The sequence below is a fragment of the Pipistrellus hanaki genome, assembly GCF_964339955.1.
Source record: "Pipistrellus hanaki genome assembly, chromosome: X".
Classification (NCBI taxonomy): Eukaryota; Metazoa; Chordata; class Mammalia; order Chiroptera; family Vespertilionidae; genus Pipistrellus; species Pipistrellus hanaki.
In genome coordinates this window covers 91,835,824-91,852,112 of record NC_140524.1, presented here as the reverse complement: position 1 = coordinate 91,852,112, position 16,289 = coordinate 91,835,824, and the positions used below count along the sequence as shown (strand labels likewise).

General features: G+C 41.2%; 1 protein-coding gene across 1 annotated transcript in view; it reads right to left on the bottom strand.

Moving 5' to 3' along the window:
• The window catches only part of KLHL15 (kelch like family member 15), a 42,436-nt gene that overhangs the window by 16,008 nt on the left and 10,139 nt on the right, over nucleotides 1-16,289 (bottom strand). Inside the window, exon 2 of the mRNA XM_084869615.1 lies at nucleotides 4,909-5,620. Coding sequence (XP_084725741.1) covers nucleotides 4,909-5,613 — 705 coding nt within the window. The 5' untranslated portion in view covers nucleotides 5,614-5,620. The remainder of the gene's footprint in view (nucleotides 1-4,908; nucleotides 5,621-16,289) is intronic.

Sequence of the window (16,289 nt, the reverse complement as noted above, 5' to 3'; positions counted from 1 at the left end):
ACTTTCAGATTCCTTTTTTTAAAAATCAATGAAAAATATTATCCTCAGGTGAGGATTAACAAAAAAAAAATGAAATTGATTTTAATATATTTTATTTGATCCAATATATCCAAAATATCACTTGGACATGTAACCAATATAAAAATTACTAAGAAGGTAATATACATCTGTTTTTTGTCACTGTAGTCTTTGAAATCTCAATTCCGACTTGTCAAATTTCAACTATTCAATAGCCACAAGCAGCCACCATATTGAACAGCACAGTTCTAGAGTCATTGATACACACTAATTTTTATATAAGAATAAATAATCTTAACTTTAATTCTTTAGTTGGCTTTAACCCCAATAAATTAAATGGAACAGCTCTAAATTTTTTAAAAGGGGCGAGAAATTTTATGAATTTAAACGAAACACAAAATAGTGTAAATAAAATTTTGATGATTTTAGTTCATAGGATTGGATTAGTTAGCCTCCTAATAAAAAAAACAAGGATATATTCCAAGTTTGGTCAGAGTTGTTAAATTGTTTTCCAAGACTAACTCTGGCATTGAAATATTTTCCTGTAATTGTTTCTGAAAAAAAAAAAATGGTGGTAATAAGGAGATGTGTTAACAAGAAATATAAGGAATAGAGGAACTAAATTAACACCTACACAAGGAAATAATCTGATAAGTCCAGAATTTGGAACACACTCAAACCATCAGTGATTTATCTTTAAAAAAAAATAAAAGGAAAAAGTGCCCTGGTTTGACTCAGCGGATAGAGCATCAGCCTGAGACTGAAGGGTCCCAGGTTTGATTCCGGTCAAGGGCATGTACCTCAGTTGCAGGCTCAATCCCTGGCCCTGGTCAGGGTGCATGTGGGAGGCAACCAATCAATGTGTACCTCACTCGCATCCATGTTTCTCTCTTTCTCTGTCTCTCCCTCTCCCTTCCACTCTCTCTAAAAATCAATGGAAAAATATCCTCAGGTGAGGATTAACAACAAAATAAGTGGGGCACTATTTTAGTTTAAGAAATATTAGACAGATATGATAATGAAAAGCAATGCATAAACCATAACTAGATTCTAGGGCAATTTGGGGACAACTGAGAAAATTTTATAATGGACTATCTATTAGATGATATTAGGGCGTTACTGTGAATTTTCCTAGTGGAATGGTATTTAACTTGGATAGAAAAAAGTCCTTATTCAGAGGAGCAGAACATTAAGTATTTAGGAATAAGATGTCATGATGTTTGTAACTTATTTTCAGAGATTCAGCAAAACAAATCTATATAAGGCAAATATGAAAAGCCTATCTAGGTAGCTAAAGCCAATGTGGTAGAACAGTAACAACTATTAACCTACAAGATATATTTATGAGTGATCATTTTACTATTCTTTCAGCTTTTTTACATGCTTAGAAAGTCTAATACAAAGACTTTTAAAAAATTAAACCTAAAAGAAAGAAGTGCATATCAATATTCCATTTTTCTAAATTTCAGCAGATGGGATAAAACTACAAATCAAAACTGCCTATACATTTCCTCACATAGATTCTCATAGTAAAAAAGAACCAGCACAGATGTAACATGTTTTTGTTTCTGTGCCCTTTCTGGCACTGAGCATATATAATGGATATTAAAACCACCTTGTTTGAGACTGCAGTTGCTAAGCACAGGGAAAATAGATGGATCCAATTTTCAAGCTCAAAATATAGGGTTGGGCAAAAGTAGGCTTACAGTTGTTCATATGGAAAACAAAATAAATAATACAAAAATAAACTCTAGTGTTTCATGTACTCACAACTGTAAATCTACTTTTGCCCCATCCTGTATAATGGTGTGAAATAGTCCAAATTCTTACTTGCTAAGCAAATTTTCCAGTTTAGTTTGGTTTCTGAAGTTTTATTACAGGAGATAAAGTCTCAAATCTAGCTAACTTAGTGTTTTGCAACATTTTGAAAGCCATAGACTCTTTTGATAAACATTAACTCATACACTAAGACAAGAATCACTGACTACCTTCCATTTATCTTACCAGTATTATTAAAATAAAACAAAGATTTCTCAGTGGCCAGGGCCTTATTAAGTTTTCCTAAGAAATCAACTCAAGAAGGAAGCCTTACAACATTTTCATCCAGATGAGATTCCCAATCCCTGGCCAACGGGTAATAATCACCTCCTCTGCAAACAATCCATCAGAAGGTACAACTAGTATTTTATATGATTTACAAAACTATCTGATGGTAATAACTTGCAGCCACTGTCACTATTGACCAGCTTGAACTGATAATTGGATATAAAAAGGTTTTGTAGCTCAGCACTTAAAAATCACTATTAATTATCCGCCGAAACCAGTTTGGCTCAGTGATAGAGCGTCGGTCTGCGGACTAAAAGGTCCCAGGTTCGCCGAAACCGGTTTGGCTCAATGGATAGAGCGTCGGCTTGGGGACTGAAGGGACCCGGGTTCAATTCCGGTCAAGGGCATGTACCTTGGTTGCGGGCATATCCCCAGTGGGGGGTGTGCAAGAGGCGGCTGATCGATGACTCTCTCTCATCGATGTTTCTAACTCTATCTCTCTCCCTTCCTCTCTGTACAAAATCAATAAAATATTTTTTTAAATAAATAAATAAATAAATAATAAAAGGTCCCGGGTTCGATTCCGGTCAAGGGCATGTACCTTGGTTGCGGGCATATCCCCAGTAGGGGGCGTGCAAGAGGCAGCCGATCGATGATTCTCTCTCATTGATGTTTCTAACTCTCTATCCCTCTCTCTTCCTCTCTGTAAAAAATCAATAATATATATATATATTTTAAATCACTTAATTATCCACCATATTGTCTCACAAGAGGGGAAATTTTATTTCCTATTTCACAAGTACTTTCATCTAGTTGGAGAGTTTTTGTTTGTTGTAGTAATGGAAAAGCATTTGTATCCTATACAATAAAGAGGTAATATGCAAATTACCCATCACACCCTTATAAGATGGCTGCCTATGACCAGGCCAGCAGGGGGGTTAGTGAGGTATGACCAAATGACTGAACAAGCAGGCTGCATGGGGCAACCAGGCCGGCAGGGGTATTAGTGAAGGACGACCAAACAACTGAACAAGCAGGTTATGTGGATGACCGGGCTGGTGGAGAGTTAATGAGGGACGACCAAACAATTAACAGCAGGCTGTGTTGGGTGACCAGGCCGGCAGTGGGGAGCCGTGACAGGCAACCAGGTCAGCAGAGGGGGGCAGTTAGGGGCAACCAGGCCAGAAGAGGGGGGGTTTTGGGGGGCGACCAGGCCCGGGGGGGGGGGGGGTGGGGGGGAGTGATCAGGCTGACACGCAGAGGCAGTGAGGGATGACCAGGCTGGCAGGGGGTGAGCAATAAGGAGCCAGCAGTCCAGGATTGGGAGAGGGATGTCTGATTGCCAGCAGTTGGACATCCCCTGAGGGGTCCTGGATTGGAGAGGGTGCAGGCTGGGCTGAGGGGACCCCTCCATCCCCATGTACAAATTTTGTGCACCAGGCCTCTAGTTTAATATATAAAGACAAAACAGGATTCCCCCAGGGAAAGAGAGGGATAAAAACAGAAGGAAAAAAATCAAAACAGAGACAAAAGATTTACATAGTTGGTGTACTATGATTATCACTGAACAAAAATAATTGAGAAATGTATTCTTTAGTTTCAATTATTTCTGCCTTATCAGTACATTCTGAGAATAAAGGTAATAAAATCCAAAAAACTGAGTTCTGTATTAAAATATAAATATTCATTTACCCTCCCTTCTCTCTCTTTCATGTAGATAAAATAAAAGTATATTAATGAAATTTCACAGGGAAAAGAATATGTCAAGCTGCTATTATTGGAAGGTGCAAATCTGTTTTATTTTTCAAATGGTGTATATGGCCTTCTTTTACAAATATTATATTTTTATCACCTGGTTTGGTTAACTAAAGCTTAGTAACTATTTAACATGAAGGGTGTCGACCAAAGCTTTACAAGTGCTTTCTAGAAAGAAGATGCAAGATAAACAGAGCCCCAGAGGTAAACCACGTGATTAGAAACCAATTAAGTTAAGCAATTACTGAAACTGCTTTCTCTCCTTTGGGCAAGAAAAGATCACAAGTGAGACTCTGATATAAAAATGAAAAATGCTTACATGCAAAAAGGCCAAGGCTGCTTTGGAGAAAAACTATTTTTATGATAGCAAAACTATTTCATGGTAAAAAGTACACAGTTTGATCAATGTAGATGAAGATTTATAATCTATTTGTTTAGAAATGTAGAAAACAATGGTTTTAGATGTAAATATAATTTTAATAGTTAAATGTAGTTAGCATGCACAGTGAAACGGGGAAAACAGAACTAAGTAAGAGCAGGGGACAGAAATTGCCACTAGGACCTATTGGTTTTCTAGAGCTATTTTATGTTTTCTTACATTTTAGAGGAATATGAAACTGTAGTAATGCACCATTCAGAACTAAAAAACTCAACTCTATATTTAAATTTTTTAAAAAGAGAACTAAAAAAATGTATGTTATGAAATCATACATTTTTTAAATAGCAATATGCAGTAAAGAGATGAATTCATTGGGAACTAGCCTCACACGATTCAGAGTTCATTACTTAGTGAAGAAAGAAAAGCCAAAGCAAGCTCGTAATATTTTGGACTAAATAATTGTGTTTCAACTTTAAAAGAACTTTTCAAATGAAACCACTCCACTACTTACCTAATTCTTCTTTCACCCACAAAATGTTTTTAAAAACCTAAATGCACAAGCTAAAACAAATTAGACTTCTTAGACATAAAACTATTCTTGTCAACTATTCATTCTCTTTTTGGCTCCTGACCAAGCCTGGGAATCTTATCTATAAAGATATCTTGCCTTAACTAAATGAGTACCATCTATTGCTTTCAAATGCACTAACCTTCTCAAAAACACTGGATGGGGTCATCAAGCAAAACCTGATGTTCTGAATAATGGTATCGGTATGTCTCCAGCGTCTTCTATCATGCCGCAGCCAAGACTGCACAGCCTCGTACAGCTCTATCTCTGGGAACCTGCTCAGATGATCATTATCCAAATAAGACATGAGCTTCTCAAAACTCAGATAAGACAGGAAGTCAGGCCTGGACATGAGTGGCACAAAGTTGTCTAGCAGAAAGGATTCCAGCTTCTCCCTAACTCCCTCGATGTTCACACCGAAATCATCTAAGAGTCTCATGATTTCTGCACAGTTTTCTAAGCAGATTTTCGCTAACAGGAAAGAGCAGCAGAACTTCACCACTTCTATAAGTTGAACATACATGGCAGCCTGAAGAATCTCATGAACAGTATTCATACTCAGTTCTATAGTTCCATAGTACATAAACTGAAGTACGTGGCTGAAGCCAGTAGCAGTTAGACCTTTTAAGTGAATTTTGTCCTGATCACGCTCCCTCATGTCTGCGGTAAACATAATTCGGAAGTAATCACTCTGCGTGGCCAAAAGTGCTTTATGGGCATGGAACTGATGATCATCAATAACCAGAGTGACATCAAGCAGCAGTCGCTCCTCATACAGTGTTCTGAACCCAGCAGAGACACTGGTGTCATGGAGGGAGGAACAGAATCCTTCCATCTCCCCTGCCATGAATCACCTGGAAAAAAAGTAATCAAAGAAAACTGTGTTAATCATTTCCATGCATTCTGAAGACATTATTAACTTAGAGCTTAAACAATTTTTTATAATTATCGTCTCAATTCCACTGTCTAAGTCCTAAATGTACAAGCCCTTTGGGAGAAGATAACCTAAAGATTTGCAGGCTAATGTTTTTGGCTTCCCTACCTGTGGAAAATTTTTATTAAATATCTACCAAAAATGGTAAATTGTTAACTTAAAAACAATATGCTTATTCCATTGATTTTTTTATACTGCTCGACAAATGTATCTAAACATGTCCCCAGATTAACAATACATAGAGGATGTCTTAGTCAAATACTAAATTATGAAAGAGACAGAAAAAAATTAAATAAAAAATTACACCGTTGACCTTGAAAACTCCTAGAACTGAACCAAAGGAAAGACTCACATAAATATGCCAAGTTGTCTACACAAGGTTTTTCTTTCTAGCCTTATTTATAATAAAAAATTGGATAGCATTCAAAAGCCCAATAATAAGATTATTAAATATGGTACAGTCCTATAATGGATTACTATAACAACTACCTATTCTGACAAAGGATATTTATTAGGTATTGTTATTTGGAAAAAAGCAGGCAACTGCAATATACACAATATATTTTCAAAAATTAAATACACATGTATATGTTTAGATGAGAAAAAGTCCAGAGGAATATATACCAAAATAATGTCCCTGGATAGGAGTTCAAGAATTATTGAGGTTTAACTTTTCCCTTTTACTTACCTCATTAACATTTTTTTTAAAATGATAATTGCTTATATACTTAAAATATGAATAGTAAAAGGAAATTAAACCACATTTTCGAGTATCAGAGAAATGAAGCCAAGATAGTGAAATTAAAATAGATCTCTTAAGTAAAGCCGAATAAACTAAGCCAGTCTACTAGAGACTGTTTATGAATTTTCTCCTTTTCACAGAACCCCAACCCAGACCATCTATCCTCTCAATTCTCATCCTCACACAGCTCTGAGAATCCTCCCCAACGACCCATTTTCCCATCCCAATTCCCTCTCAACCCTTTCCACTGTGCCCAGTGGAACCTTGCATCAGTGTAAACAAACTCCCCTATAGGCTCATGCTGGTCACATCAAGTTTCATCTGATTAAAATAAGAAAAATACTTTTCTATATTCTTCATAGAACAAAGTGTTCTCATATAGCTTACAAACCTATCTTCTAAGCCTTCTCTTATCTTTCTACTGACCTTTTTCTAAAACATGGCCTTTCATTCAGACAAAAAGTCCATCCTCTGCTCTAACCAGTTTGGCTCAGTGGATAGAACATCAGCCTGCAGACTGAAAGGTCCCAGGTTCGATTCCGGTCAAGGGCATGTACCTCGACTGCAGGCACAGTGTGGGGTATGCAGGAGGCAGTTGATCAATGTTTCTCTCCCATTGATGTTTCTAACTCTCTAACACTCTCCCTTCCTCTCTGTAAAAAGTTAATAAGATATATATTTTTTAAAATTGTTATCTTGGGATAGAAGAGTATCAGTAAGTTTTACCTCCCCCCCCCCTTTTTGCCAATTTGTTTTTTTATCTGCAAAGTGTATTATTATTTTGTAAAAGTCCATTTTTTTAAAATAAAAAAATCCTTAATTGACAAATTCAACAGTTATATCCCAGTCCCTATTTCTCAGAAACCTTCCGCCACACAGCATACATAGCTCATCACTCAGCTTCATGGCACTACTTTTTAAAATGTTTTAATTGACTTTTTTAGAAAGAGAATAAGAACTGATAGAAACACTGATGAGAGAAACATTGATGGGCTGCTTCCTGCACGCCAGCCCTCCTCCACAACTGGCCATCAAGCCTGCAACCTGGGCATGTGCCCTGGCAGGGAATCTGAACCAGTGACTTCTTGGTGCATAGCTTAATGCTTAACCACTGAGCAACACTGGCCTGACACCATTTTCCTGATTCTTTTCCTATTCTTGAGCTGCTTATTTCTATCTTTCCTAAGTTCATTTTCCTTGAGCTACCCTATTCTTTGAGCCACTCCTTAATCACCGGTGTTCCCCAAGATTCTGTTCTTGCAGGGGTTTTTTTTCTTTTAAAAAAAGTATATTTTTATTAATTTCAGAAAGGAAAGCAGGGGAGAGAGATATAAACATCCATGATGAGAGAAAATCATGGATCAGCTGCCTCCTGCAAGTCCCCCAACTGGGGATTGAGCCCACAACCCGGGCATGTGACCTTGCTGGAATCGAACTTGGGACCTTTCAGTTCGGATGACACGCAACACTCTATCCACTGAGCCAAACCGGCTAGGGCTTAAACCTTTTTTTTTTCTTTTTTCCATCATCTCATCTAAGCACTGTCTCATCTAAACCCATGGTTTTCACTAATACCTATCTTTACTGTTACCTTGACAATCTCCATCCTTATACCAGTACTCTAGATCGCAAATGGCCTGTCAGACACTTTTGGATCCCCACAGAGATCTCAAAATCATCTCTAAACTGAATCATAATTATATCTTCCCCCAACCAGTTCTTTTGTATTTTCCATATTACCAAGAGGCATTCTAGGTACCTCTTTGTCCCCATTTGTCACTTAATTCACCTTGAAGTCTTATTGATTTTACCACATATGTTCACTTACTTGACAGCAAACTATTCACAAGATGAAATTAATATCAAACCTTTTATTAGTACTCCACTAATCCAAAAGCTATATACTTTCATTCTGGAACGGTAGAGCAAGAGCTATCTATAATTTGGAAAATAGTATGAAATATTTTAGACCCTTCAGAGAACTGCCTTATTAAAATACTGAAGCTTAACTTTTTCCCCTGAATTGTTTTTAAAGGTAAAATTTAATGAGCTTAGAATTTTCCAAGTTATATGAGGCATTGCACACAAATGAGTACCAGGAACAAAAGGTAGTGTCTGAATAATCACACATTCTGGCTATCAACATCTCACTAATTATTAATTTCCAAAATAATTAGAATAAAGTAGCAAATTAAATTGGACGAAAAGTTTAATATTTCATTATCTTTCTCAGCATCATTATGGATACCAATTACTGCTCTGACTCATCAAGATGTACTGGTCACATTTAATGGAGACTTAATAATAGAAGGCTACACATCAGCATTCATTTACTTGAGAGTAGACTGCGTTGTTTCATTAATCTATTTCATCAGTACTTCACACCATATATTTCACTTCTTGTGAAAGTAACCCTCTGTATTCAACAGTTATCACTATCTTATAAGGTCTCAAACAGCTAATATTCGCTTTTCTGGAAAAAAGTTCCATCTAAAGGAAATATTTAAAAAGTGATACTAGCCGAAACCAGTTTGGCTCAGTGGATAGTCAGCCTGCGGACTGAAAGGTCCCAGGTTCGATTCCGGTCAAGGGCATGTACCTTAATTGTGGGCACATCCCCAGTAGGGAGTGTGCAGGAGACAGCTGATCAATGATTCTCTCTCATCGATGTTTCTGACTATCCCTCTCTCTTCCTCTCTGTAAAAACTCAATAATATATATATATATATTTTTTTAATTTAAAGTCAGCTTAAAAAAAAAAAAAAAAAAGATGTGACTATGCGGCGGGTAGCTTGGTTGGATTGGAGCTTGTCCCATACACCAAAAAGTTGCGGGTTTAATTCCTGTCAGGACACATAACTAGGTTGCAGGGTTTTTGTTGCTTTTTAAATTATTTTTATAGATTTCAGAGAGGGAGAGGAATGGATAGAAACATCAATGATGGAATCATCGATCTGATGCCTCCTGCACACCCCCTACCAGGGATCGAGCTCGCACCCGGCATCTGCTCTTAGCCCGAATGGAACCTGGGACCCTTCGCTCCACAGGCCGAGGATCGATACTCTGAGACAAACCGCTGGGGCCAGGCTGCAGGTTTGGTCCCGCCGGGGTGTGTACAGAAGTAAGGCATCCATGTTTCTCTCTTACAACGAAGTTTCTATCTCCTTTCCTCTCTCTAAAATGCGTAAAATAGAACCTCGGGTGCAAACTTGAGGGTGAGAGGCTCTGCTTTCTCAAAAAAATAAAAAATAAAAAACCTGTAAGAGGGGATAAATTACGGGGAAAGAGAAAGGCAGGCCTGTGTGGAACGGGAACGGGAACGGGAACGGGAACTCCTGCCGCCACGTGGCTGAGCATGATAAGCCCCCGCCCCGCTCCCACCGCCAGCTCCCGGCTTCCTCCTCGGGGACCTCGGCCACGGGCTCTGCGGGCCGCACTCACCACAGGGGACGGAGGGACAAGGTCGCTGGCGCCCGGGTCAGTGCCGCGTGTCTCCCCGGCGGTAGCTCCGCACCCGCTGCCTCCGCACCCGACACAGGGCAGCAGCACAAGATGGCGGACGCAGACGACGCTGCCCACGCTGCGGGCGCACAAGATGGCGGACGCAGACGACGCTGCCCACGCTGCGGGCGCACAAGATGGCGGACGCAACGGAAACGAACGGGGTCTTAGAGGCGGGAATCTCCTCAGAGCCCTAGGGATGGTATTAGACACCGAGATCCGGGAATATCACTTTTGCACCACCCAAAAGTCAAAATATATGTGGAACCACGTTAAGTGGGGGAGAGTGAGAGTGTATGTTAAGGTGACCAGACGTCCCTTTTGGCGGGACAGTCCCAATTTTTAACAATTTGTCCCTCGGCGTTTGAAAACAGACACGATTTTTCGAAAGAATCGGGACTGTTTTAAAACGTCACGGTGCAAATTATTCAAAATCGGGACGTCTGGTCACCTTAGTGTGTGTGTGTGTGGTGAGAATGCCATTTTAAAACAGGTTGCTAGTTTTCTTCTTCAGTTAATAATTTTTAATTAAAAAAAAATCAGTGAACTCAGAATACAGTTGTGAGGACAGGTAATGCTCGCCAACACCTTAATTTTTTAAAATTTCTAGGCCTAGCTCTATTTTTGCCTTTGGGTTGTGAAAGAAATCCTTCCATTCTTACAATAAATTCTCCCTTTTTACTACCTTAGGTAGGTTTTTCCTAATACAGTTTTAGAACAAAAAGCTCTATTTTCTTGGTATTATCTTTTCATCTATAAAATTAGAGCATTCAACACAATATCCAAAAATTTTTATCGTAAAATTATCACTTAATCAATGTTATGGTTTCACAACTATATAAGGCATTTATTTAGATATACAAAGTAAAACTAAAGCTATTTTTCAAATCATAGCAGTGCACTTGTCAAGTTTATCTGATCTAAACTAACTTCAAACACTAATTTTTGTTTTTTAATTAATTTTAGAAAGAGGAAGGGAGAGAGAGAGACATTGATGTGAGAGAGAAATATCGATCCTCACATATTAGCACCTCAGGCAGGACCAAAGCAGCAACCCGAGCTCGTGCCCTGAGATCAAAGCGGTTCACTTTTTGGTGCGACGGAGGACACTTCACTGAGCCACACCAGCAGCTGAGGCATACGCACTAACTTATTTTCTACATGAAAAAGCTTGTGTATCTATCAGTACGACTAACAGCTTTAGAGCAGTGACAGTATTTTACACTTTTAAAAATACGTATTTTTATTGATTTTAGAGAGGAAAAGAGAGGAATGGATGGAAACACCAACGGCGGAATCATTGATCTGCCTCCTGCACACCCCCTACCAGGGATCGAGCCCGCACCGGGCATCCACAGGCCGAGGCTCCATCCTCTGAGCCAAACCGCTGGGGCCAGGCGGCAGGTTTGGTCCCGCCGGGGTGTGTACACGAAGTATGTAACCCATCCATGTTTCTCTCTTACAACGAAGTTTCTATCTCCTTTCCTCTCTCTAAAATCCATAAAATAGATCCTCAGGTGAGAACTTGAAGGCGAGGATTACGCTTTCTCACAAAAAACAAAAACCGCTCTAGGTTCGATACAGCAAAGAAGCAAGACAAAAAGAGGGGAGGCTTGGTGACCTGTGAGTGAATATTTGGTCCTAAACATGGAAGCACAGCACCCACTCCCCTCTGCGCACCCACAGCCCACCACGGGGGCTCCCAGCAGACCGGTTTCCACCCGCGCTCCCCCACCGACCCTGATCGCACATGGACGACCCAGGGGGGAAGGAGGGGGAAATGGATCAAAATGAACACTCCTTCGTCAAAAACCTGTAAGAGGGAGAAATTACGGGGAAAGAGAAAGGCAGGCCTGTGTGGAACGGGAACGGGAACGGGAACGGGAACTCCTGCCGCCACGTGGCTGAGCATGATAAGCCCCCGCCCCGCTCCCACCGCCAGCTCCCGGCTTCCTCCTCGGGGACCTCGGCCACGGGCTCTGCGGGCCGCACTCACCACAGGGGACGGAGGGACAAGGTCGCTGGCGCCCGGGTCAGTGCCGCGTGTCTCCCCGGCGGTAGCTCCGCACCCGCTGCCTCCGCACCCGACACAGGGCAGCAGCACAAGATGGCGGACGCAGACGACGCTGCCCACGCTGCGGGCGCACAAGATGGCGGACGCAACGGAAACGAACGGGGTCTTAGAGGCGGGAATCTCCTCAGAGCCCTAGGGATGGTATTAGACACCGAGATCCGGGAATATCACTTTTGCACCACCCAAAAGTCAAAATATATGTGGAACCACGTTAAGTGGGGGAGAGTGAGAGTGTATGTTAAGGTGACCAGACGTCCCTTTTGGCGGGACAGTCCCAATTTTTAACAATTTGTCCCTCGGCGTTTGAAAACAGACACGATTTTTCGAAAGAATCGGGACTGTTTTAAAACGTCACGGGGCAAATTATTCAAAAGCGGGACGTCTGGTCACCTTAGTGTGTGTGTGTGGTGAGAATTGCATTTTAAAACAGGTTGTTAGTTTTCTTCTTCAGTTAATAATTTTTAATTTAAAAAAATCAGTGAACTCAGAATACAGTTGTGAGGACAGGTAATGCTCGCCAACACCTTCATTTTAAAATTTCTAGGCCTAGCTCTATTTCTGCCTTTGGGTTGTGAAAGAAATCCTTCCATTCTTACAATAAATTCTCCCTATTTACAATACTACCTTAGGTAGGTTTTTCCTAATACAATTTTAGAACAAAAAGCTCTATTTTCTTGGTATTATCTTTTCATCTATAAAACTAGAGCATTCAACACAATATCCAAAAATGTTTATCATAAAATTATCACTTAATCAATTTTATGGTTTTACAACTATATAAGGCATTTATATAGATACGCAAAGTCAAACTATAGTTATTTTTCAAGTCATAACAATGCACTTGTCAAGTTTTTCTGATCTAAACTAACTTCAAACACTAATTTTCATGTTTTTTAATTGATTTTAGGAAAAGAGGAAGGGAAGGGGACAGAGACAGAGAGATCAATGTGAGAGAGAAATATTGATCGGTTGCCTCACCTATTAGCACCTCAGCCAGGACCAAACCAGCCACCCGAGCTCGTGCCCTGACTGAGATCAAACCGGTTCGCTTTTTGGTGCGACGGGGGACAGGTCACTGAGCCACGCCAGCAGCTGAGGCATACGCACTAACTTATTTTCTACATGAAAAAGCTTGTGTATCTATCAGTACGACTATCACCTTCAGAGCAGCGGCAGTATTTTACACTTTTAAAAAATATATTTTTATTGATTTTAGAGAGGAAGGGAGAGAGAGGGATGGACAGAAACATCAGAGATGGGATCATTGATCGGCTGCCTCCTGCACACCCCCTACCAGGGATCGAGCCCGCACCGGGTATCCACAGGCCGAGGATCCATCCTCTGAGCCAAACCGCTGGGGCCAGGCGGAAGGTTTGGTCCCGCCAGGGTGTGTACAGAAGTAAGGCATCCATGTTTCTCTCTTACAACAAAGTTTCTATCTCCTTTCCTCTCTCTAAAATCCATAAAATAGACCCTCAGGTGAGAACTTGAAGGCGAGGATTAGGCTTTCTCACAAAAGACCAAAAAACAAAAACCGCGCTAGGTTCGATACAGCAAAGAAGCAAGACAAAAAGAGGGGAGGCTTGGTGACCTGTGAGTGAATATTTGGTCCTAAACATGGAAGCACAGCACCCACTCCCCTCTGCGCACCCACAGCCCACCACGGGGGCTCCCAGCAGACCGGTTTCCACCCGCGCTCCCCCCACCGACCCTGATCGCACATGGACGACCCAGGGGGGAAGGAGGGGGAAATGGATCAAAATGAACACTCCTTCGTCAAAAACCTGTAAGAAGAGAGAAATTACGGGGAAAGAGAAAGGCAGGCCTGTGTGGAACGGGAACGGGAACGGGAACTCCTGCCGCCACGTGGCTGAGCATGATAAGCCCCCGCCCCGCTCCCACCGCCAGCTCCCGGCTTCCTCCTCGGGGACCTCGGCCACGGGCTCTGCGGGCCGCACTCACCACAGGGGACGGAGGGACAAGGTCGCTGGCGCCCGGGTCAGTGCCGCGTGTCTCCCCGGCGGTAGCTCCGCACCTGCTGCCTCCGCACCCGACACAGGGCAGCAGCACAAGATGGCGGACGCAGACGACGCTGCCCACGCTGCAGGCGCACAAGATGGCGGACGCAGACGACGCTGCCCACGCTGCAGGCACACAAGATGGCGGACGCAGACGACGCTGCCCACGCTGCGGGCGCACAAGATGGCGGACGCAACGGAAAGGAACGAGGTCTTAGAGGCATTAGAAACCGAGATCCAGGGAATATCACTTTTGCGCCATCAAAAAGTTAAAATATATGTGGAACCACGTTAAGTGGGGGAGAGTGTGAGTGTGAGTGTGAGTGCATGTTAAGGTGACCAGACGTCCAGACATCCCGCTTTTGGCGGACAGTCCCAATTTTTAACAATTTGTCCTGCGGCGTTTTAAAACAGTCCCGATTTTTGGAAAGATGCTTTTTATCACGACTGTTTTAAAACGCCGCGGGATGCGGGACAAATTGTTCAAAAGCGGGATGTCTGCTCACCTTAGTGTGTGTGTGTGTGTGTGTGTGTGTGGGTGTGTGTGTGTGTGGGTGTGGGTGTGTGTGTGTGGGTGTGTGTGTGGTGAGAATGCCATTTTAAAACGGGTTTTCTTCTTGAGTTAATAATTTAATTAAAAAAATCAGTGAACTCAGAATACAGTTGTGAGGATAGGCAATGCTCGTCAACACCTTTATTTTTAACGTTCCTAGGCCTATTCTATTTCTGCCTTTGGGTTGTGAAAGAAATCCTTCCATTCTTACAATAAATTCTCCCTTTTTACTACCTTAGGTAGGTTTTTCCTAATACAGTTTTAGAACAAAAATAGCTCTACTTTCTTGGTATTATCTTTCCATCTATAAAATTAAAGCATTTAACACAATATCAAAATTATCATTTAATCAATTTTATGATTTTACAACTATATAAGGTATTTATATAGATATGCAAAGTAAAAAACTATTTTTAAAGTCTTAGCAATGCACTTATCAAGTTTATCTGATCTAAACTAACTTCACAAACTAATTTTTATGTTTTTTAATTGATTTTAGAAAGAGAGGGGAAAGGAGGGAGGGAGGGAGGGAGGGAGGGAGGAAGAGAGAGAGAGAGAGAAAGAGAGAGAGAGAGAGAGATATCAATGTGAGAGAAAAATATGGATCGGTTGCCTCACCTATTAGCACCTCAACCGGGACCAAACCAGCCACCCGAGCTCGTGCCCTGACTGAGATCAAACCGGTTCGCTTTTTGGTGCAACGGACGACACGTCACTGAGCCACACCAGCAGCTGAGGCATACGCAGTAACTTATTTTCTACATGAAAAAGCTTGTGCATCTATCAATAAAACATAGCTTTAGAGCAGCGGCGGTATTTTACACTTTTTAAAAATATATTTTTATTGCCCTGGCCGGTTTATCTCAGTGGATAGAGCGCCAGCCTGCGGAATGAAGAGTCCCAGGTTCCATTCCTGTCAATGGCATGTAACTTGGTTGCGGGCACATCTCCAGTGGAGGGTGTGCATGTTTCTAGCTCTCTCTCCCTCTCCCTTCCTCTCTGGAAAATATCAATAAAATATATAAAACATATATATATATTTATTGATTTTAGAAAAGGGAGAGGGGTAGATAGAAACATCAATGATGAGAATCATTGATCAGCTGCCTTTTGCATACTCCCCTACTGGGGATGGAGCTCACAACCCGGGCATCTGCCCTTGGCCTGAATCGAACCCAGGACCCTTCAGTCTGCAGGCCAACACTCTATCCACTGAGCCAAACCAGCTAGTGTAGCATTTTACACTTTTATGGGAAGTATGTGTTCAAGTAGAAAGTGATAAAATATATAGTGACTAACCAACATGATACAGTCGGGTTACATCGGCAATCAGCGTAACGGAAATTTTTGCTTTAAGTCAACCCACCTACATAAGGACCTACGTCACACATGGACACATACACAGCAGTAATAAAGTGTAACAGTAAAAAAAAAAAAAAAAAAAAAAAAAAAATTTAAGATAACAATTCCTGACCTTAATAAATAAAAAACATAAAGCACATATGTACATACATTGAAATAACGGAATTTTTTTGTTTAGTAAATACTGTAAATGGGAGGTAGCGACATAACCACAAAATTACGTACGTCGAGCCCAACGTAACCTGAGGACTGCTTGTGTACAGGTCCAGCTGAAACCGGTTTTGCTCAGTGGATAGAGCGTCGGCCTGCAGACTGAAAGGTCCCAGGTTTGATTCCGGT